Genomic DNA, 17,081 nt, shown 5'->3' with positions numbered 1-17,081 from the left:
GGTCCATAAATACTGTTTATAATGGAAAGAAGAGAATGACTATGTGCAAAACTATTACGAGAAAGTCTGGAAGATACTATTAAAGAAGAATGGGAGAAGTTGTCACCCGAATATTTGAGGAACACTTGCGCAAGTTTCAGCAAGCGTGTGAAGGGCAGTTATTGAGAAAGAAGGAGGACACATAGAATAAAAACATTTTCTATTATGTAAATTTTCTTGTGGCAAATAAATTCTCATGACTTTCAATAAACTAATTGGTCATACACTGTCTTTCAATCCCTGCCTCAAAATATTGTAAATTTTGCTTCCCCACCCTGTACACTCACAGCAGCTTTATGACACTGAAACAGATACAAATTCAGCTGTTTCCACTGAAATAAAGTCAAATGTTAAAGGGTTAATGTAAGATGGGAAAAGGTTTCTTGACGAGAAAATACATACACGCTGCTGTCGGTTAGAGAAAGCGTATCTGTGTCGCTGGACATACTCTGCTGCTCACTACCATTGGCGCTGGCGGCCGGAGCCAAAGCATAACCAGTGTTGACATAGTACGGGTTGATTGGCTCCCGACATGGTGCATGCCTGGAAGAAAATCAAGAAACACAAGACATGCTGAGAAAAAAAAAAAGCTGCTACTGCTGCTGCTGAGGTACAGAAATCATTACACAAACATGAAATGCTGAAAACACGTTGTCTATACTGTGTGTATGATTGCCTGCTATAGTTATCCAAAAAAAAAACCTCCATGCGACCTCATTCCTGAGCGCCAAATGGGCTCGGTTACCTTTGGTGGGTAAGATTAAGAAACAGAAATTGAGCTGGGGTAAAGGAACTGATGTTTTTATGTGTTGCTATGCTGCATTTGGTAGAGCTTTGCCTGCCTTTGTGAACAAACCCAAACAGAAACAGCTGCAGAGCATAGAACCGCTGTCCTTACATTGCATATCCTTCAGAGAGCAGCAGCAGAAAGTCACGGAGGCTTCACTTGACACCATTTACATTCTCAGTCATTGACTTTAGCCAACATATTTCTAACAAGCCTTCGTACACATGAATTATAGATGTTAGGCATCATCTCTTTTTATTCAAATTGGAATTCCCCGAAGCGTTATATCCCATGCATTCTCCGTTTTGGAATGCAGAAGCAACCAGAGTTCAAAATGAAACCTTTATGACCAACACGTTTTCATTAGCATCTAAATTCAATAGTGGCGCATAATTACGCCGAAGAGATGGGACGAGTGCAGTAAACGGGAAATGATTTGAAGGGTTACAGTTTGACGTTTTAACAGCTGGAGGACTGTTTCACCCATCGTACTGCGGTTTGCCTATCTGATGAAGCAAAATATGATGCAAAACATTAAAAAAAAAAAAAAAAAAAATGGGAAGGAGACATAATTGAATCTAACTCTAAACCAAAACCCTATTTGATCAGATTAACAGATAAGAAACATGGGTGTTATTGTCTGGAAATGTTGCTCAGAATTGAGTTGGCGAATGAGATACAAGCGTCAAACTCAAAACCACAGTAATTTCTGAAGGAGCAGGAGAGTTATGAGCATTATCGGTGGAAAAAAAAAAAAGCAAAACCTTGACTTCCAGTTGAGAGATTGTTCCATCTGTTATCACGCTTATTTATTCGAGCCATATGCGTTTCCAAAGTATCAACTCTTATTATAGAGAAAGCTACGACAGTAATGTCAGTTTAATGCAGTGTCCTCAGTTGCCCTCCATCTATTTTCCTTCCTTAGAATGAATAATTTTATTTCCTATATATGTTTATATATACAGAACAAAGATTATTTCTACAGATGTCTTTGTTTCAGTCATAATAAGCTGAGGCAAAGGCGAATTTTTCCTTATCCTGTTTTTCTCCCCTTGAATTACCCAGATACCAGCAATGCAAAGAAATAAACATGCATGAATAAGTCAAAGTAGGGCTGGGCAATAAACGATAACAGTTTATATCACAAAATATCTTTTCCTTGATAGAAATGAGACATGTTTGATACAATTTCGATACAATTCATTCGTCCATGTTGGTGACAGACGTAAGAACAGCCAATCATAATTAAGTAGCGCTGCACCGAACCAATCACACTACAGCCACGCTAGTCAGATAGGTTGATGCGCACAGCACAGTAACACACAGGCTAATGTTTGGGCTGCAGCGGGAGGTAATGAGGGTTCCCTCAGGAGAAAATTTGACCGAGAACTCAGGTGACCGGGTTAGTGAAAAGTAGGGTGCAGCATAGAAGCCGGGAGTCAGACAGTCAAAAGCGCAAGTTTCCATTTTGGTTTACGCCAGTTAAGGAATGCACCCCCACGTGTATACCCCCGGCATTGTGTGGTGAGAGTGGTCTGTTTTGTTTGTGTTCTATTTTAAAACTTCAAAGCTTTTGCCTGCTGGTCAGACTTTTAGTTTCATTTTGAATATATGTACCTGTTTTATATCTCTGAAACAGTTGGATAATGTTCTTCCAACACATCTGTTATGTTCAACCTCTGACACCAAAATAAATCAACATAGCCTTCTGAAATCTGCACAATTAACTTATCAGCTAAATTTACATTCGGGGGTCAAGAGTGCCATTTTGTAAAAAAACAAAAAAAAAAAAAAAAAAAAAAAAAAAGGTTGTAAGAAAGCATAGAACTGTGTTGAATTAATGCTATACATTTGGTGCACAGACCTACTGGATATTATTGACAGTGGAGCTCTATTTTCAGAAATATTGGATTTTGAATAGCACGTGTATGTGAAAACTTTTGCTGGTGGACGGACGTGACATTACCTATGATTTCTGGTCAGTACCAGTATTTTAGTAGTAATAAACTTATATACTTACTATTGCTAATTCTCCTCTTATTCACTAATGTTAGTATTGTGATCTAAACAATAACAGCTGACACGAAACACAAAATGTGGCAGTGGACGGATGTGACATGGTTGTACGGATCCCATCATACCTGATGCGCGGCAGCCATGTCACCGTTTCCACAAATGATCCCTGTGCAAAAACTAGGATCAGAATTATTATTGTATAGTTTATCATCATACTAAAGAGTAAATAACAATATAGAATTGTTATTTCTTTAAAAAAATGCTAATTATAGAAAAATTGTTGATTTCAAAAGTGACGTGTGACATTCTTAATGTATGTATTGGTGTAACATAAGCAGGATGGATCAGCACCATACTCCATATTGCAACCTGTAAAACATAAAACGTGATATGTAGGATAGAATCTGGTAAGAAAAATTGGGGAATCTAAAAGAATAGAATATTTGTTTTTCAGGTAAATTCAGTTCAAATATAACTTGGCCATTTGTGACATGAAAATATAGCAGTTAATTGTGATGAAATTGTACATTTTGAGCTGAAAACATAGTTCATATGACCATCAACATGTTGCAACAGAACTGAAATCCTGTAAATTTGAACAACTTGCATTTACCAACACAAAGTTCCTTTGGGGATTCACTTAGATTGATTTCTTATGCACAAAGACAGAAATAAGACCTCTAAGCAAATTTAGTCGATATGAGTAACGGTAAATTTAAGCTTGACAAAAATAGTGATTTGATTTATATCGTGATACATATCGATATCATCTGATATGAAAAAAAACATTGTGATATGATTTTTTCCATATCACCCAGCCTTAAGTCAAAGATTATTTTTTCCTCATTATGTGACATTGAAGTCATTTTGTATTGTGATTTATTAAAATGTATTAAAAGTATTTTATATTTTTAGACCTTTGACACTAAATAGAACATCAACTCATCATTAGGTTTAAATCCTAGAACAGAAATACACCTATAATTTACATTTGTTCACATTTTCTGTGTTTCTCTCTTAATTTACAAAATCTATGTATAGAAACAGAATATTTTAGCTTTAATTCGAAAAAGTATGTGCAATGTTTTTAAACACACAATACCTACGAATTTCAGGGTATAACATTAAAAAAGTCAATTATTAGGGCTTGCAACATCCAACTTTATTTATTATTCTAATAACTCTTATTTAAGGTTTATTTTAGAGTGTAGGTTTGTTTTAGATCCATTTCCCTAAACTTCAATTCAGTACAGTGCTTTTCTGAACTGAACAAAAAAAACCTTCACTTAAAAAGCAGTATTACAGTTTAGGAAGAGACATATCGGTTTTTTCATCCATATGATCTTTGATGTTGCAGATCATTATAATCCTGTGATTTCATTACAATCCCAAAAGCCGTAAGTTTCGTCTCTGACCTCGAATGACAACAAAACTAGGCCGTTCATGTTTAAAAAGCCTTCTGACAACATTAATGAATGTGTAGGTCATTCTCTTTCAAGTCCTTTGCTTTCTTAAACATGATCTGAGAGACTATCTAATGTCTTTTGTTGTAAGTCTGCAAGGAGATCAGACAGAACTGATGTAAAATTTAGCTTTACAAAAACCCAAAGGGTAACGCTAAAAAGGCTTTTAAAAATGAAGCGTGTCTTTCTGTAATTCTAGCCAAATGCTTGATTGCTGAAATAATGATGTGAAAATAAGCTCAGAGCTGCATTTTGCTCACAAATTAAATCTCATCACATGTGGGAGCGCTGTGATGAAGTTTTGGGGTTGTTTTTTTTTTTTTTTTTTTCTATGCATATCCGCACACGCACATGGCTCGGCTCATGTTGAAGCGTTTGGTGCATTTCTACACTCTGATCTCAAGCGAGCACTGATCTCCAACAAACTTGCCAATGGTGATGTTTATAAAAAAAAAATAAAAATAAAAAAAAAAAAAAAAAAACCAGAAAAAAGTGGTTCTACACAAACAAGTTTTGGGTTCATCTTGCAGAAACCGACAAGAAAAGCTGCACAGTGATGAGATGTGACAAGACCAGACGGTAAAAGGAGGCAGAGAATCGCAGCTGCTCAATCTATGGCTCAGTTGCCATGTTTTCATTGGCTGAAGCCTTATCTGTCTCAGCAATGTGTTCAGTGATTATCAAGACAGCAATGTTTGTCTGTCAGCTGATGTGAATTCCTGACCTTGGTAGCAGTCGCTGCAGCTGGAGCAATAGAGGTCACAGTATTAGGAAGTGTCTTTTGTGCCTGGTATGATGTGGTTTTTGTGTCGTATTATAAACAAAACCGCATTCACACTGAGGTTTTGAAGCCGCTGGTTTTGTCGAATCTGTCACAAAGACGAGGAAGCTTCCGCCGACTTTCTAAACACGACATCTGGCATGTGGTCTTTTACGGTTTTACTGGTTTGTCTCCTCTGTTTAAGATGAAAAAGGATGACTCACACCATTATATCACTGTATAAGTATCTACGCGGGCCTTAGATCATAATCGTGATCATGATCTTCACTGTATGATCTGCTTTTCAGAGGGATACTGCAGATTAATGGTTATTAAAAACTCTGCTTTGAAACAACCTTTTACCGGTGCAATTACTGCTTTTACACAGAGCATCGCACAATAGCAGGGGTGTCATATTCAGTTTAGTTCCACATAGAGCTCAATATGATCTCAAGTGGGTGGGACCAGTAAAATAACGAGTTTTACACTGTGGGGGCCGACAGCAAGTGTACGTCCCTGAAATCCCCTCAATCATCTGCTGTATATAAATCCATCCACAATAATTGTTAGACAATCGATATGAACTCAATTTGAGCTGCATCGACCTGATAGTGGCAGAATAATGGTCAGAGAAACAATTTTTCCCCACAAATCTCCACCTAGTGAATGAAAATGACACCATCTGGATGGTAGCAAGAAAATGGACATTTGTAAGGCGATCAATATGAACCAAATTTTTTCTCAATTGGCCTATTATTGCTTGATTTGTGTCCAAAAAAATTATTTTTAACTAAAGCGTCCCCATTTGGATGACTTATAATACTCATAGCGGCTAAAATTTGCTTAGAGGTCTTATTTCTGTCTTTGTGCATACGAAATCGATATAAGTGAATCCCCAAAGGAACTTTGTGTTGGTAAATGCAAGTTATGCAAATTTACAGGATTTCAGTTCTATTGCAACATGTTGATGCTCATATGAACTATGTTTTCAGCTCATAAATGTCCAATTTCATCACAATTAATGCTATATTTTCATGTCACAAATGGCCAAGTTATATTTGAACTGAATTTGCCTGAAAAACAAATATTCTATTCTTTTAGATTCCCCAGTTTTTCTTACAAGATTCTATCCTACATATCACGTTTTATTTTTACAGGTTGCAGTATGGAGTATGGTGCTGATCCATCCTGCTTATGTTTACAACCAATACATACATTAAGAATGTCACACGTCACTTTTTAAATCAACAGTTTTCTAATAATAAGCATTTTTATAAAGAAATAACAATTCTATATTGTTATTTACTCTTTAGTATGATGATAAACTATACAATAAATAATTCTGATCCTAGTTTTTGCACAGGGATCATTTGTGGAAATGGTGACATGGCTGCCGAGCATCAGTATGATGGGATCTGTAACAACCATGTCACATCCGTCCACTGCCACATTTTGTGTTTTTGTGTCAGCTGTTATTGTTTTAGATCCACAATACTAACATTTATGAATAAGAGGAGAATTAGCAATAGTAAGTCTATAAGTTTATTACTAATAAAGTACTGGTACTGACCTGAGCATCATGGGTAATGTCACGTCCGTCCACCAGCAAAAGTTTTAACACACACGTGCTATTCAAAATCCAATATTTCTGAAAATATAGCTTCCACTGTCAAATAATATCAGTAGTCTGTGCACAAATGGATTAGCATTATTTCAACACAGTTCTATGCATTTCTTACAACTTTTTTTTTGACAAAAATGGCCACTCATTTGACCCCCTAAGTAAATTTTAGCCGAAGACAATCAATATGAACCAACTTTTATCTCAATTGGCCTATTATTGCTTGATTTGTGTCCAAAAAAATTATTTTTAACTAAAGCACCCCCATTTGGATGACTTATAATACTCATAGAGAAGCTGAAATCAATAGGGTTCTTCCACTAGAGGTCCACTACGTTGGTTATCAAGGGAAAAGAAATCCAACCAAATCTGTCCTAGTTATCACATTCACACGAAGGATATCCAGTGGTGGAGGTCGGGGTAAGACCATTTCCAGCACAGGTGTCAAACATGTGGCCCGGGGGCCAAATCTGGCCCCCTAAAGGGTCCAGTCCGGTCCGTGGGATGAATTTGTGAACAGCAAAAATTACACTAAAATATTACCAATCCTTTTAGTTCAGGTTCCACATTCAGAACAATTCAGTCTCAAGTGGGTCAGACCAGTAAAATACAATCATAATAACATATAAATAATGACAACTTCAGAAGTTTCTCTTTGTAAATATAAATATTTTCATGTATTTACACTAAAACAAAGTATAATTTTGCAAAAAATGTGAATAACCTGAAATGTCTTAAGAGAAGTAAGTACAATTTAACAATATTCTGTCTGTTATTAAATGTTTCTGTGCATTTGTAGATCCACTGTGATCTGTAAGTTATAATGTACATGTGTGAATGATAAACTGAGGCAGAATATTGTTAAAATTACACTTATTTTTTCAGTTTGTTCATGTTATTCAGATCTTTTGAAAGGATAGTTTGTAGATGTAAACCTTTTCATAATGTAAATTAACTTTTTTCACTCTAAAACATAGAGGAAAGTTTGGAGTTGACATTACTTATATATTATTATGTTATTATTTTACTGGTTCAGCCCACTGCAGATAAAATTTAGCTGAATCTGGCCCGTGAACTAAAATGAGTTTGACACCTCTGACTTAGAGTATGCACTGATGGAAAAGTGCTACATAAATTTAATCCATTATTATTATTAAAACCATTATATCCATTATACCATTATATATAAATTTGATTTTGGGGAATATAATTACAGTTAAAAACATCAAATTAAATTAACAAAATGTTTGCATCTACAAAAGTGAATAACATGAACAACAACAAACAACCTGAAATTGAAAAAGAAAAAGTAAGTCCAGTTTAACAATATTACGCCTCAGTTTATCATTTACACAGATCACAGTGGATGTAAAAAGGCATAAAACATTCAGTAACAGGCAGAATATTGATAAAATTGCATTTACTTCTCTTAAGATATTTCAAAATGCTCGTATTTGTTCAAGTTACTGACATTTTTGTTTGTAAATGTGAACACTTTCACGCAATTTCACTTTTTTGCAATAAAAGAGGAATAATTTGGAGTTGTCATTATTTATAGGTTATTATGAGTGTTACTGATCTGACCCACTTTAGATCACACTGGTCTGAATGTAGCCCCTGAACTAAAATGATTTTGACACCCTTTATGTTTAAAATCTTTCATGTAATTTTTGCATTTCACAAATTCAACCCACAGGATGGATTGGACCTTTTCGTGGGCCAGTTTTGGCTGTATATTTGACACCCCTGCCATATATAAACTTACAGTATTAATGCTAGCATGAGCTGCTAGGTTAGTCAGTTTATTACCATCTGTTTATTGTGATCCTTTAGCATCTCTGTTGCACTAAAGGGTTCAGTTTTAGTCGTATTTAAGTTGCACTTGAGTTTGCATAGCGACATTCTTCTGCCGATGAAGAAATAATGATTGACAGGATGACGACCTCAGAAAGCAAACAATTACTGTGACTCCATGAGCTGCTACATTAGATTCTGAACACAGCAGTAAGTCTGATTTACGCTGATGCTTCAGGATACATTAGAGTCTAAAAACATTTTCAGTCATTATAATTCTGGCCAGACTAATATGGCCAAAGTGTATGTAATGAATGGAAACACTGCAGCGACACAGACATATGTACAGTTTGAAATATGTCGACTACTGTTTACTTCATCTGGATAATGTGATAATATTGTAATAATGCTGGTGCAAAACCAACATGATGCAAAACAACAGAGTTTCTAGTCAGATAACAACAAAAAGCCCATTAGGCATTTGATCTTTGGCCAGATCACCCAGCCCACACCTGCATCTTAAGCATACAGTCATGGAAAAAAATTATTAGATCATCAAAAGCATCAAAAACAATGGTTATGCAATCAAGTACTAACTCCTATGTGTATCATGTGACTAAAACAGAAAAGAAAACATGAAATGCTTAAAAGCACTGTTTTTGGCAGTACAGTGCCATAGATATTGATGTAGAAACCTAAGTGATTTTGGTTATTATCAAGAAGACATGGAAACTGGCAAGATATCAGCCGTTAACTTAAACCAGGCGTCACCAATCCTGGTCCTTGAGGGCCGGAATCCTGCATGTTTTAGATGTTTCCCTCTTCCAGCACACCTGACGGTCATTATCAGGCTTCTGCAGAGCTTGATGATAGGCTTATCATTTGAATCAGGTGTGTTGGAAGAGGGATACATCTAAAACATGCAGGATTCCGGCCCTCGAGGACCAGGATTGGTGACCCCTGACTTAAACTCTTATGAGCTATTTTTGTTATCATTATATTTGTCCAAACAAATGTACCTTTAGTTGTACCAGGCATTAAAATGAACAAGAAATTGAAGAAAACAAGGGTGGTCTAATAATTTTTTCAGCGACTGCATGTACAGTTTGAAATACGTCGACTACTGTTTACTTCATCTGGATAATGTCAAAATATTATAATAATGCTGGTGCGCAACCAACATGATGCAAAACAACAGAGTTTCTAGTCAGATAACAACAAAAAAAACCATTAGGCACTTGATCTTTTGGCCAGATCACCCAGCCCACACCTGCATCATAAGCATACAGTCACCGAAAAAAAAATTATTAGATCATCAAAAGCATCAAAAACATCGGTTATGCAATCAAGTACTAACTCCTATGTGTATCATGCGACTAAAACAGACAGAGAAGAAAACATGAAATGCTTAAAAGTGCTGTTTTTGGCAGTACAATGCCATAGATATTGATGTAAGAACTGAAGTGATTCTGGTTATTATCAAGAAAACATGGCAAATTGCTAGGTATCAGCTCTGAAATTAAACTCTTATGAGCTATTTTTGTTGTTATCATTATATTTGTCCAAACAAATGTACCTTTAGTTGTACCAGGCATTATTGTAATAATGCTGGTACAAAACCAACATGATGCAAAACAGCCGAGTTTCTAGTCAGATAACAACCAAAAAACCCATTAGCTATTTGATCTTTTGGCCAGATCACCCAGCCCACACCTGCATCATAAGCATATTTCTGACAGTCAGCCTCCACATTTCTAACAGCCAACAATCTGATTATTCTGTCCCTAACCTCACTGACATCAGAGACTTCTACAGCCTGTTTTTTTCTATCAACGGACTTGTGGTTATGAATAAAGCATATTAAAGATTCAAAGCACAAAAATATCACTTACATGTCCAAGTCTGGTTTTCTCCCATCTAGTACAATCTGTTTTTGTTAGGTTTGTTCACTATCAAGGTAATAATGACCTACAAGATTTGCACCATAACACACACTCAAGGGCTGAGATATGCAAAGTACAGCTGCAGCTCTATCAAATTTCACTGCTTCTAAAATTCAGTAAATATGGCTAAATCGTCGAATTATGAATCGCATAAAAAAAAAAAAAAAAAACTGCCAGCGTTAGAGAGAAAAAAAAAAAACAGCATAATTTAAACTAAACCACTTATTGTTACAATCTGTTGCAACAGAGTCAGCAAAGGGGTAATTTATGCAAAACACAATTAGGTGGAAGACAAGGAAAAGCGAGATACAAACACATGCACAAAATGCAGACAACTCAGTCATCACTGCAGACAAAACAGTTAAAGAGCAGAATAGCTGGCTCTGCATCAAACAAACAACAGAACAGTGGATCTAATGTGAGTACTGCCCTCTAAATATGAATTTAGAGGCATAAAAACTGTCTAAAAGCTGCCTTTTCTGAGAATTAGCAAACAGTAGCACAGCAGTAGAACATCTGGCTCCATCCTACTTGACCTATGAGACTAAAAATAAAAGCACAGTGTGACAGATTTAAAGGTGGAGGAGAGATACTGCTGATATCTGAACTCGACGGTCAGACAAACAGACGTCTCCTGCAGAACCTCCGCTCCCTAAATTCAAGGGAGCATCTGGAGAGGTAACTTCTGATTCAACCCTAGAGTTTCAGCTAGTAATGTATCCTGAATACCTGATCTGGTCTGGATGGGGTTATGTTCAAAGACAGCAGATCAATGGCAAATAACAGATTCAATGGACCCTATATAAAAGGAATTAAAAGGGTGTGAAAATCTGGTTTCTCTTGTATAACAATAAGGATAAAATTTACTTAGGGGGTCAAATGAGTGGCCATTTTCGTCAAAAAAAGAAAAAAAAAAAAAACAGTTGTAAGAAATGCATAGAACTGTGTTGAAATAATGCTAATACATTTGTGCACAGACTACTGATATTATTTGACAGTGGAAGCTATATTTTCAGAAATATTGGATTTTGAATAGCACGTGTATGTGAAAACTTTTGCTGGTGGACGGACGTGACATTACCCATGATGCTCTGGTCAGTACCAGTACTTTATTAGTAATAAACTTATAGACTTACTATTGCTAATTCTCCTCTTATTCATAAATGTTAGTATTGTGGATCTAAAACAATAACAGCTGACACAGAAACACAAAATGTGGCAGCTGACGGATGTGACATGGTCGTTACAGATCCCATCATACTGATGCTCGGCAGCCATGTCACCGTTTCCACAAATGATCCCTGTGCAAAAACTAGGATCAGAATTATTTATTGTATAGTTTATCATCATACTAAAGAGTAAATAACAATATAGAATTGTTATTTCTTTATAAAAATGCTTATTATTAGAAAACTGTTGATTTCAAAAGTGACGTGTGACATTCTTAATGTATGTATTGGCGTAACAAGCAGGATGGATCAGCACCATACTCCATATTGAACCTGTAAAAATAAAACATGTGATATGTAGGATAGAATCTTGTAAGAAAAATTGGGGAATCTAAAAGAATAGAATATTTGTTTTTCAGGTAAATTCAGTTCAAATATAACTTGGCCATTTGTGACATGAAAATATAGCATTAATTGTGATGAAATTGGACATTTTTGACCTTAAAACATAGTTCATATGACCATCAATGTGTTGCAACAGAACTGAAATCCTGTAAATTTGCATAACTTGCATTTACCAACACAAACTTCCATTGGGGATTCACTTATATTGATTTCTTATGTAATATAACATCTTTAAATGGACACTGGTAGACTTGTCCTTACATTATCTGACAGTAAATGTATTAATTCTGCTTCTTAAACTGCCCTCAGATTGTTTAACAGTGACAAGATTTAAGCTGAAGAAGAAGAAGAATGCTTGAATCGTCCTTAACGCTATGAAAAATACATCAATAACACATCAAAGCTGGAAAAAAAATTCTTAAAACTACCTCTCAGCATATTGTATTTGAAGGGGCCTCTGAGGACGTGAGAATTCTACATCTATTTTTTCTTGTGTTTTCCGGCTGTAGAACATCTAACCTGTGATACAGACTTTGTTTAATCAGGTGTTTTCAGACCTGTAGGAGGGTTAAATGCATGATTGACAGCTGTGATTACCAATCAATGATACGATTATGTCTGCAGGACATGATGTCAGGTTATTTGTACTTATTTAGGTGTTTTATTTGGACTTAGAGGAGAGAGCTGCAAGGAGACAGTGGGTACGGTTACATAATGTTTTTTAAATCCGATTTATTTTTCCAGAAGAAATTATTCCGGAACTAAAGTACTTTCTCTTCTGTTTACATGGAAATGTTAAACCCGAATAAAGGTTTACATGAGAAACGTTTATTCGGTTCTGGCAGCCCTTCTGTTAGCTTAGCTTAGCATAGTCACTGCATTTCCATGGTCACATGCAGCCAGTTTTTTAAAGGTGATTTGTTGTCTTTTGTAAGTGATTTTGTGAAATCCGATTCTCTCTCATTATTTCTTTAGATCCGCGACTTACTGCACTCATACAATCTTGGGACTGTTGTGTTGACAGAAGTTGGAAAATCTTTTTGTTGGAAGGGATGTGTGCGCTAAATTAGCTTTGCTTTACCGGTTTAGCTTTGCATTAATTTTTATTTCCCAAGATTTTCTTACTGCAGTAAGTCACATCGCCATGATTTGAGCCTCAATTTGTGATCATATTGACCCCAGTGGACTAAAGGAATGATTCGGGAGAATTGAATTTCACAAAATCACTCATAAAATACAACAAATCACCTATAAAAGTCTGGCTACGTCTGACCATAGGAATGAAGTGATTATGCTAAGCTAGGCTAAGCTAAGCTAACGGAAGGGCTGCGAGAACAAGGCAATCGGTGCACTGCAGTGCAAACTGATTTGCCCACTTATCGAACTCATTAGTGCATGACAAATGAATGAATAAAAAACAGGTGGTGAACTCTTCCTTCAGGGTTTTAGAGGCTGGTAGATCCCATCAGAATAGCCACTGGAACGGTTTGGGTTGACTAGACTGCATTGCATATTCTTCCGCCAGGGCAGAATGTATGCGTCATCATGACAAGAAAAGACAAGACAACAAGCATGTGCAGAATGGCAGGAATAAAGTCCAAACGGAATAAAGGGTTTACATGTCCGAGGAATAATTTAGACCGGATTCAAAAGTGGATTAAACCAGTGACTTTAATCAGGTTTAAATTTAATCCGAACTTTTCTTTTTCAACTGGAATAAGGTGTTTACATGGGCATCTGAAATAGGATCTAACCTTTAATCAGTTTAAACCAGGAATAAAAGTTGTCATGTAAACGCACGGAATGTGTATTTTCCTGATTTCAGCCCCTGAACAAAATACTCAGTTGGAATTATAAGCAGATCCACTTTGATGATGCTTATCAGAATGAAGATCCAGGAAAAGTAGGTGATGCTTTCAGCCTGTATATTGTTAAATTCCTCATATCAGTTTGAAATTATATCTTATTCATCTTGAAATACGTAGCTGACATAGACTTGTCCACCTGATGCCAACTCCACCCCTTTATCACGAATACAGAGAGATCCAGATCTGCCAGATGTGGTTCCTGATACACGTCTCTGTTGCTTTAATTCCATTGTGTGGACTGATCTGAGATATAATTCCCCATTTACGGGTCTAGGACTGTGTACAAACACCAGATTATCTTACATTGCATACAGCATCAACGACCGGCACACTGTGAAGAATTATTCACAGAATTTTGGATTAGAATGACTAACCCCACCTTCCATACATGCATGTGTTGCCAAAAACACACACCCACTGCACTGCAGCAAAAAAAAAAGGAAATATTAAGAAGTGAGTTATGCCAAATTTGCTTAAGTAGATATAGATATCCAGGGAAATGTTGTGAATCAGCTGAGAAGAAAACAAAAAAGGATACTGTACTGCTTTGATGAAGGAGTAGGATAGAAATGGTTTCACCTTCAAGAAGCGTATTGTATTTGTGAATGCTGCAGCATAATCTTATCTCACAGTGTCCATTTCACTGTAGCAACATCTACAGCAAAAAAAATCTATCTATCTATCTATCTATCTATCTATCTATCTATCTATCTATCTATCTATCTATCTATCTATCTATCTATCTATCTATCTATCTATCTATCTATCTATCTATCTATCTATCTATCTATCTATCTATCTATCTAAAATGCTTAATAACTTTTCAAACCATTAATCCAATCAATACATTTTATGCAGTTTCTCAACAGTTCACTCATAACAACTGTGATCCATTTGGACGTTCAGAGGTTCCGTAGTGAACATGGAAACACCATCATTGTCTTCAACTTTCATCCACTAGTAAAATCCATGTATTCTGACAATGACAAGCGGTCGTAGATGTTTGTTTTTACGTTCAGATACTGATATATTTTGCTAAACAAGTCACTTTTTCAGTTTTCCTTTTTGATCTGATAATTTTTGAATTGACTGAATTCTTTGTAAAATTCGACATGATCAATACATTAAAAAGAGGAAAATACTTGTTTTTTGCCTGAAAAATGCAAAATGCTGAGGATAACATTATAATAAATCACTTAGAAAAGGGTTAAATGTAGAGAAAAAAATCATTTTGAATGGTTGATCTTGCTATGTATCTATGTATCTATCTATCTATTGATCTAAAATGCTTAATACCTTAACTTTTCAACCATTAATCCAATCAATACCTTTTATGCAGTTTCTCAACTGTTCACTCATATCAACTGTGATCCATTTGGACGTTCAGAGGTTCCGTAGTGAACATGGAAACACCATCACGGTCTTCAACTTTCATCCACTAGTAAAATCCATGTATTTTGACAAATGATAGCGGTCGTAGATGCTTGTTTTTACGTTCAGTTACTGATATATTTTGCTAAACAAGTCACTTTTTTTTAGTTTTCTCTGTTTTGATCTGATCATTTTTGAATTGACTAAAATTAAGAAGAGGAAAATACTTGTTTTTGCCTGAAAAATGTAAAATGCTGAGGATAACATTATAATAAATCACTTAGAAAAGGGTTAAATGTAGAGAAAAAAATCATTTTGAATGGATCTATCTATCTATCTATCTATCTATCTAGTCAAACATAAGGTTAATGGTACAGACATGAATAATTAGGAGGATATATTGAGAGTGGCAGCAATTAATATTTCAGGGACTGGAGGTAGTTTGGAAAGCTCAGCTGTGTTATAATCTTTCACTACAAAACCCTCTCAATAAGAGCAGTGTTAACCACAATCCCTGCACAAGAAAAAAAAACACAAGAACTCAGCCTCAACCTTCAAACAACAAGTAAAGCAGCTCCAAAAGCCTCTGACATTCCTCGACACCACAGGTGTAAACACTCAGAACCACTTCACACACCACCTCCCTTTTATCTCACCTGTCTCTTGAGCCACACTCTCACTCTCTTTTCGTATCAAACTTTCGGCAGCCCTCAAGTTGGTGTGGGGTTTCAGGGTTATTTCTAATTCAGCAGTTTGCAGAGAAAAAAGCTGAGTAGATACTGCTGAAGTGAGGTTTTCTAGATTGCTGGAGGATGCTTTACCTGAACTCGTGACTGTCCTGGAATCTGGAACTGTTGGCAACACGCTGCGACGCCGTCTCCATTAGCAGCTTCTGCGTAAGCCGGTTGCTCGGTGTGGGGTCGGACTCGGGCGGCTCCTCTGGCTCCTGGTCGCACCTCCACTCCTCGTCTTCGTTTAAAGTCGGTAAATAACCTGACAGCCCCTCTCCATTCCCAGAACCGGAGCCGTGATCGCTGTATGGCTTTGGGCTCTCTCCTCCTGTCCGTGTATATTCCAAGTATATGTCAGACTTAAGGAATAAAGGGTATGTGTTTTCCTCCATCATAGTCTGGATTTCAGTTTGAGCCTGGTCAAACATGGCGGGGTCGATGTGAAGCTTCAGGACACAGTCTTTGATGAAGGACTTAGTAGCCGGTTTGATCTGCCTGGACACGATCCCATTGTTGTCCAGGATGTACTTCTTATAAATAGCTTTTGCTAGTTTCACCTTCTTCTCCTCGTAACCCTCGTTCGCTTCAAGTTTGCGAAAGCCGCTGCAAGCAAACCAGAAGTCCAGCATGTCTGCGCACTCCTCCTGCTTGAGGAACATCCTGAACAGGAGGATGCCATCCTGGTCATCCAGCAGGGAGTGAAGAGATTCTGCCCACTTTAAGTAAGGCGGCGTCGGGGAAGCGCTTCCCTCCGGCTCGTAACCCAGGTCCAAGTCAGGCCGCCTGGGCGTCGCCACAGAGGCCTCGCTTTTAAGGCTGAGGTTGTTTTGCTGGCGTCCATCGCTGCACACCAGCTCACCTTCTTCCCCAGGGACTGGAGGTCTGGGAGCGTCCTCAGTGAAGCTGCCTCCTAGGTCCACTAAGTAGCCCCGTTTGTCGCTTATGCTCATAGTCACAGCAGCATCCATAAACCACGTCCCCGTAGAGCCCACACAGCACAACTATCAGATCCAGACCTCTACTTACGACACGGCAAAAAAACTCCTGCAAGGAGGGAAAATATAGTATGAGATGCAGTGTCATATCATCCATTAAACAGAGGCTGGGTGCACTT

General features: G+C 36.9%; 1 protein-coding gene across 3 annotated transcripts in view; it reads right to left on the bottom strand.

Moving 5' to 3' along the window:
* LOC115424920 (axin-1-like) overlaps window positions 1–17,081 on the bottom strand; it is a 79,457-nt gene that overhangs the window by 40,234 nt on the left and 22,142 nt on the right. For all 3 annotated transcript variants that reach the window (XM_030142315.1, XM_030142314.1, XM_030142316.1), the window contains exons 2-3: window positions 16,058–17,011; window positions 442–582 (exon numbers count right to left, since the gene is read on the bottom strand). In XM_030142315.1, coding sequence (XP_029998175.1) covers window positions 442–582; window positions 16,058–16,935 — 1,019 coding nt within the window. In that variant the 5' untranslated portion in view covers window positions 16,936–17,011. The remainder of the gene's footprint in view (window positions 1–441; window positions 583–16,057; window positions 17,012–17,081) is intronic.

This window comes from Sphaeramia orbicularis, chromosome 8, assembly GCF_902148855.1.
Source record: "Sphaeramia orbicularis chromosome 8, fSphaOr1.1, whole genome shotgun sequence".
NCBI lineage: Eukaryota > Metazoa > Chordata > Actinopteri > Kurtiformes > Apogonidae > Sphaeramia > Sphaeramia orbicularis.
Note: the sequence above shows the minus strand (reverse complement) of the source record. Positions and strands in the feature narration are given on the sequence as shown.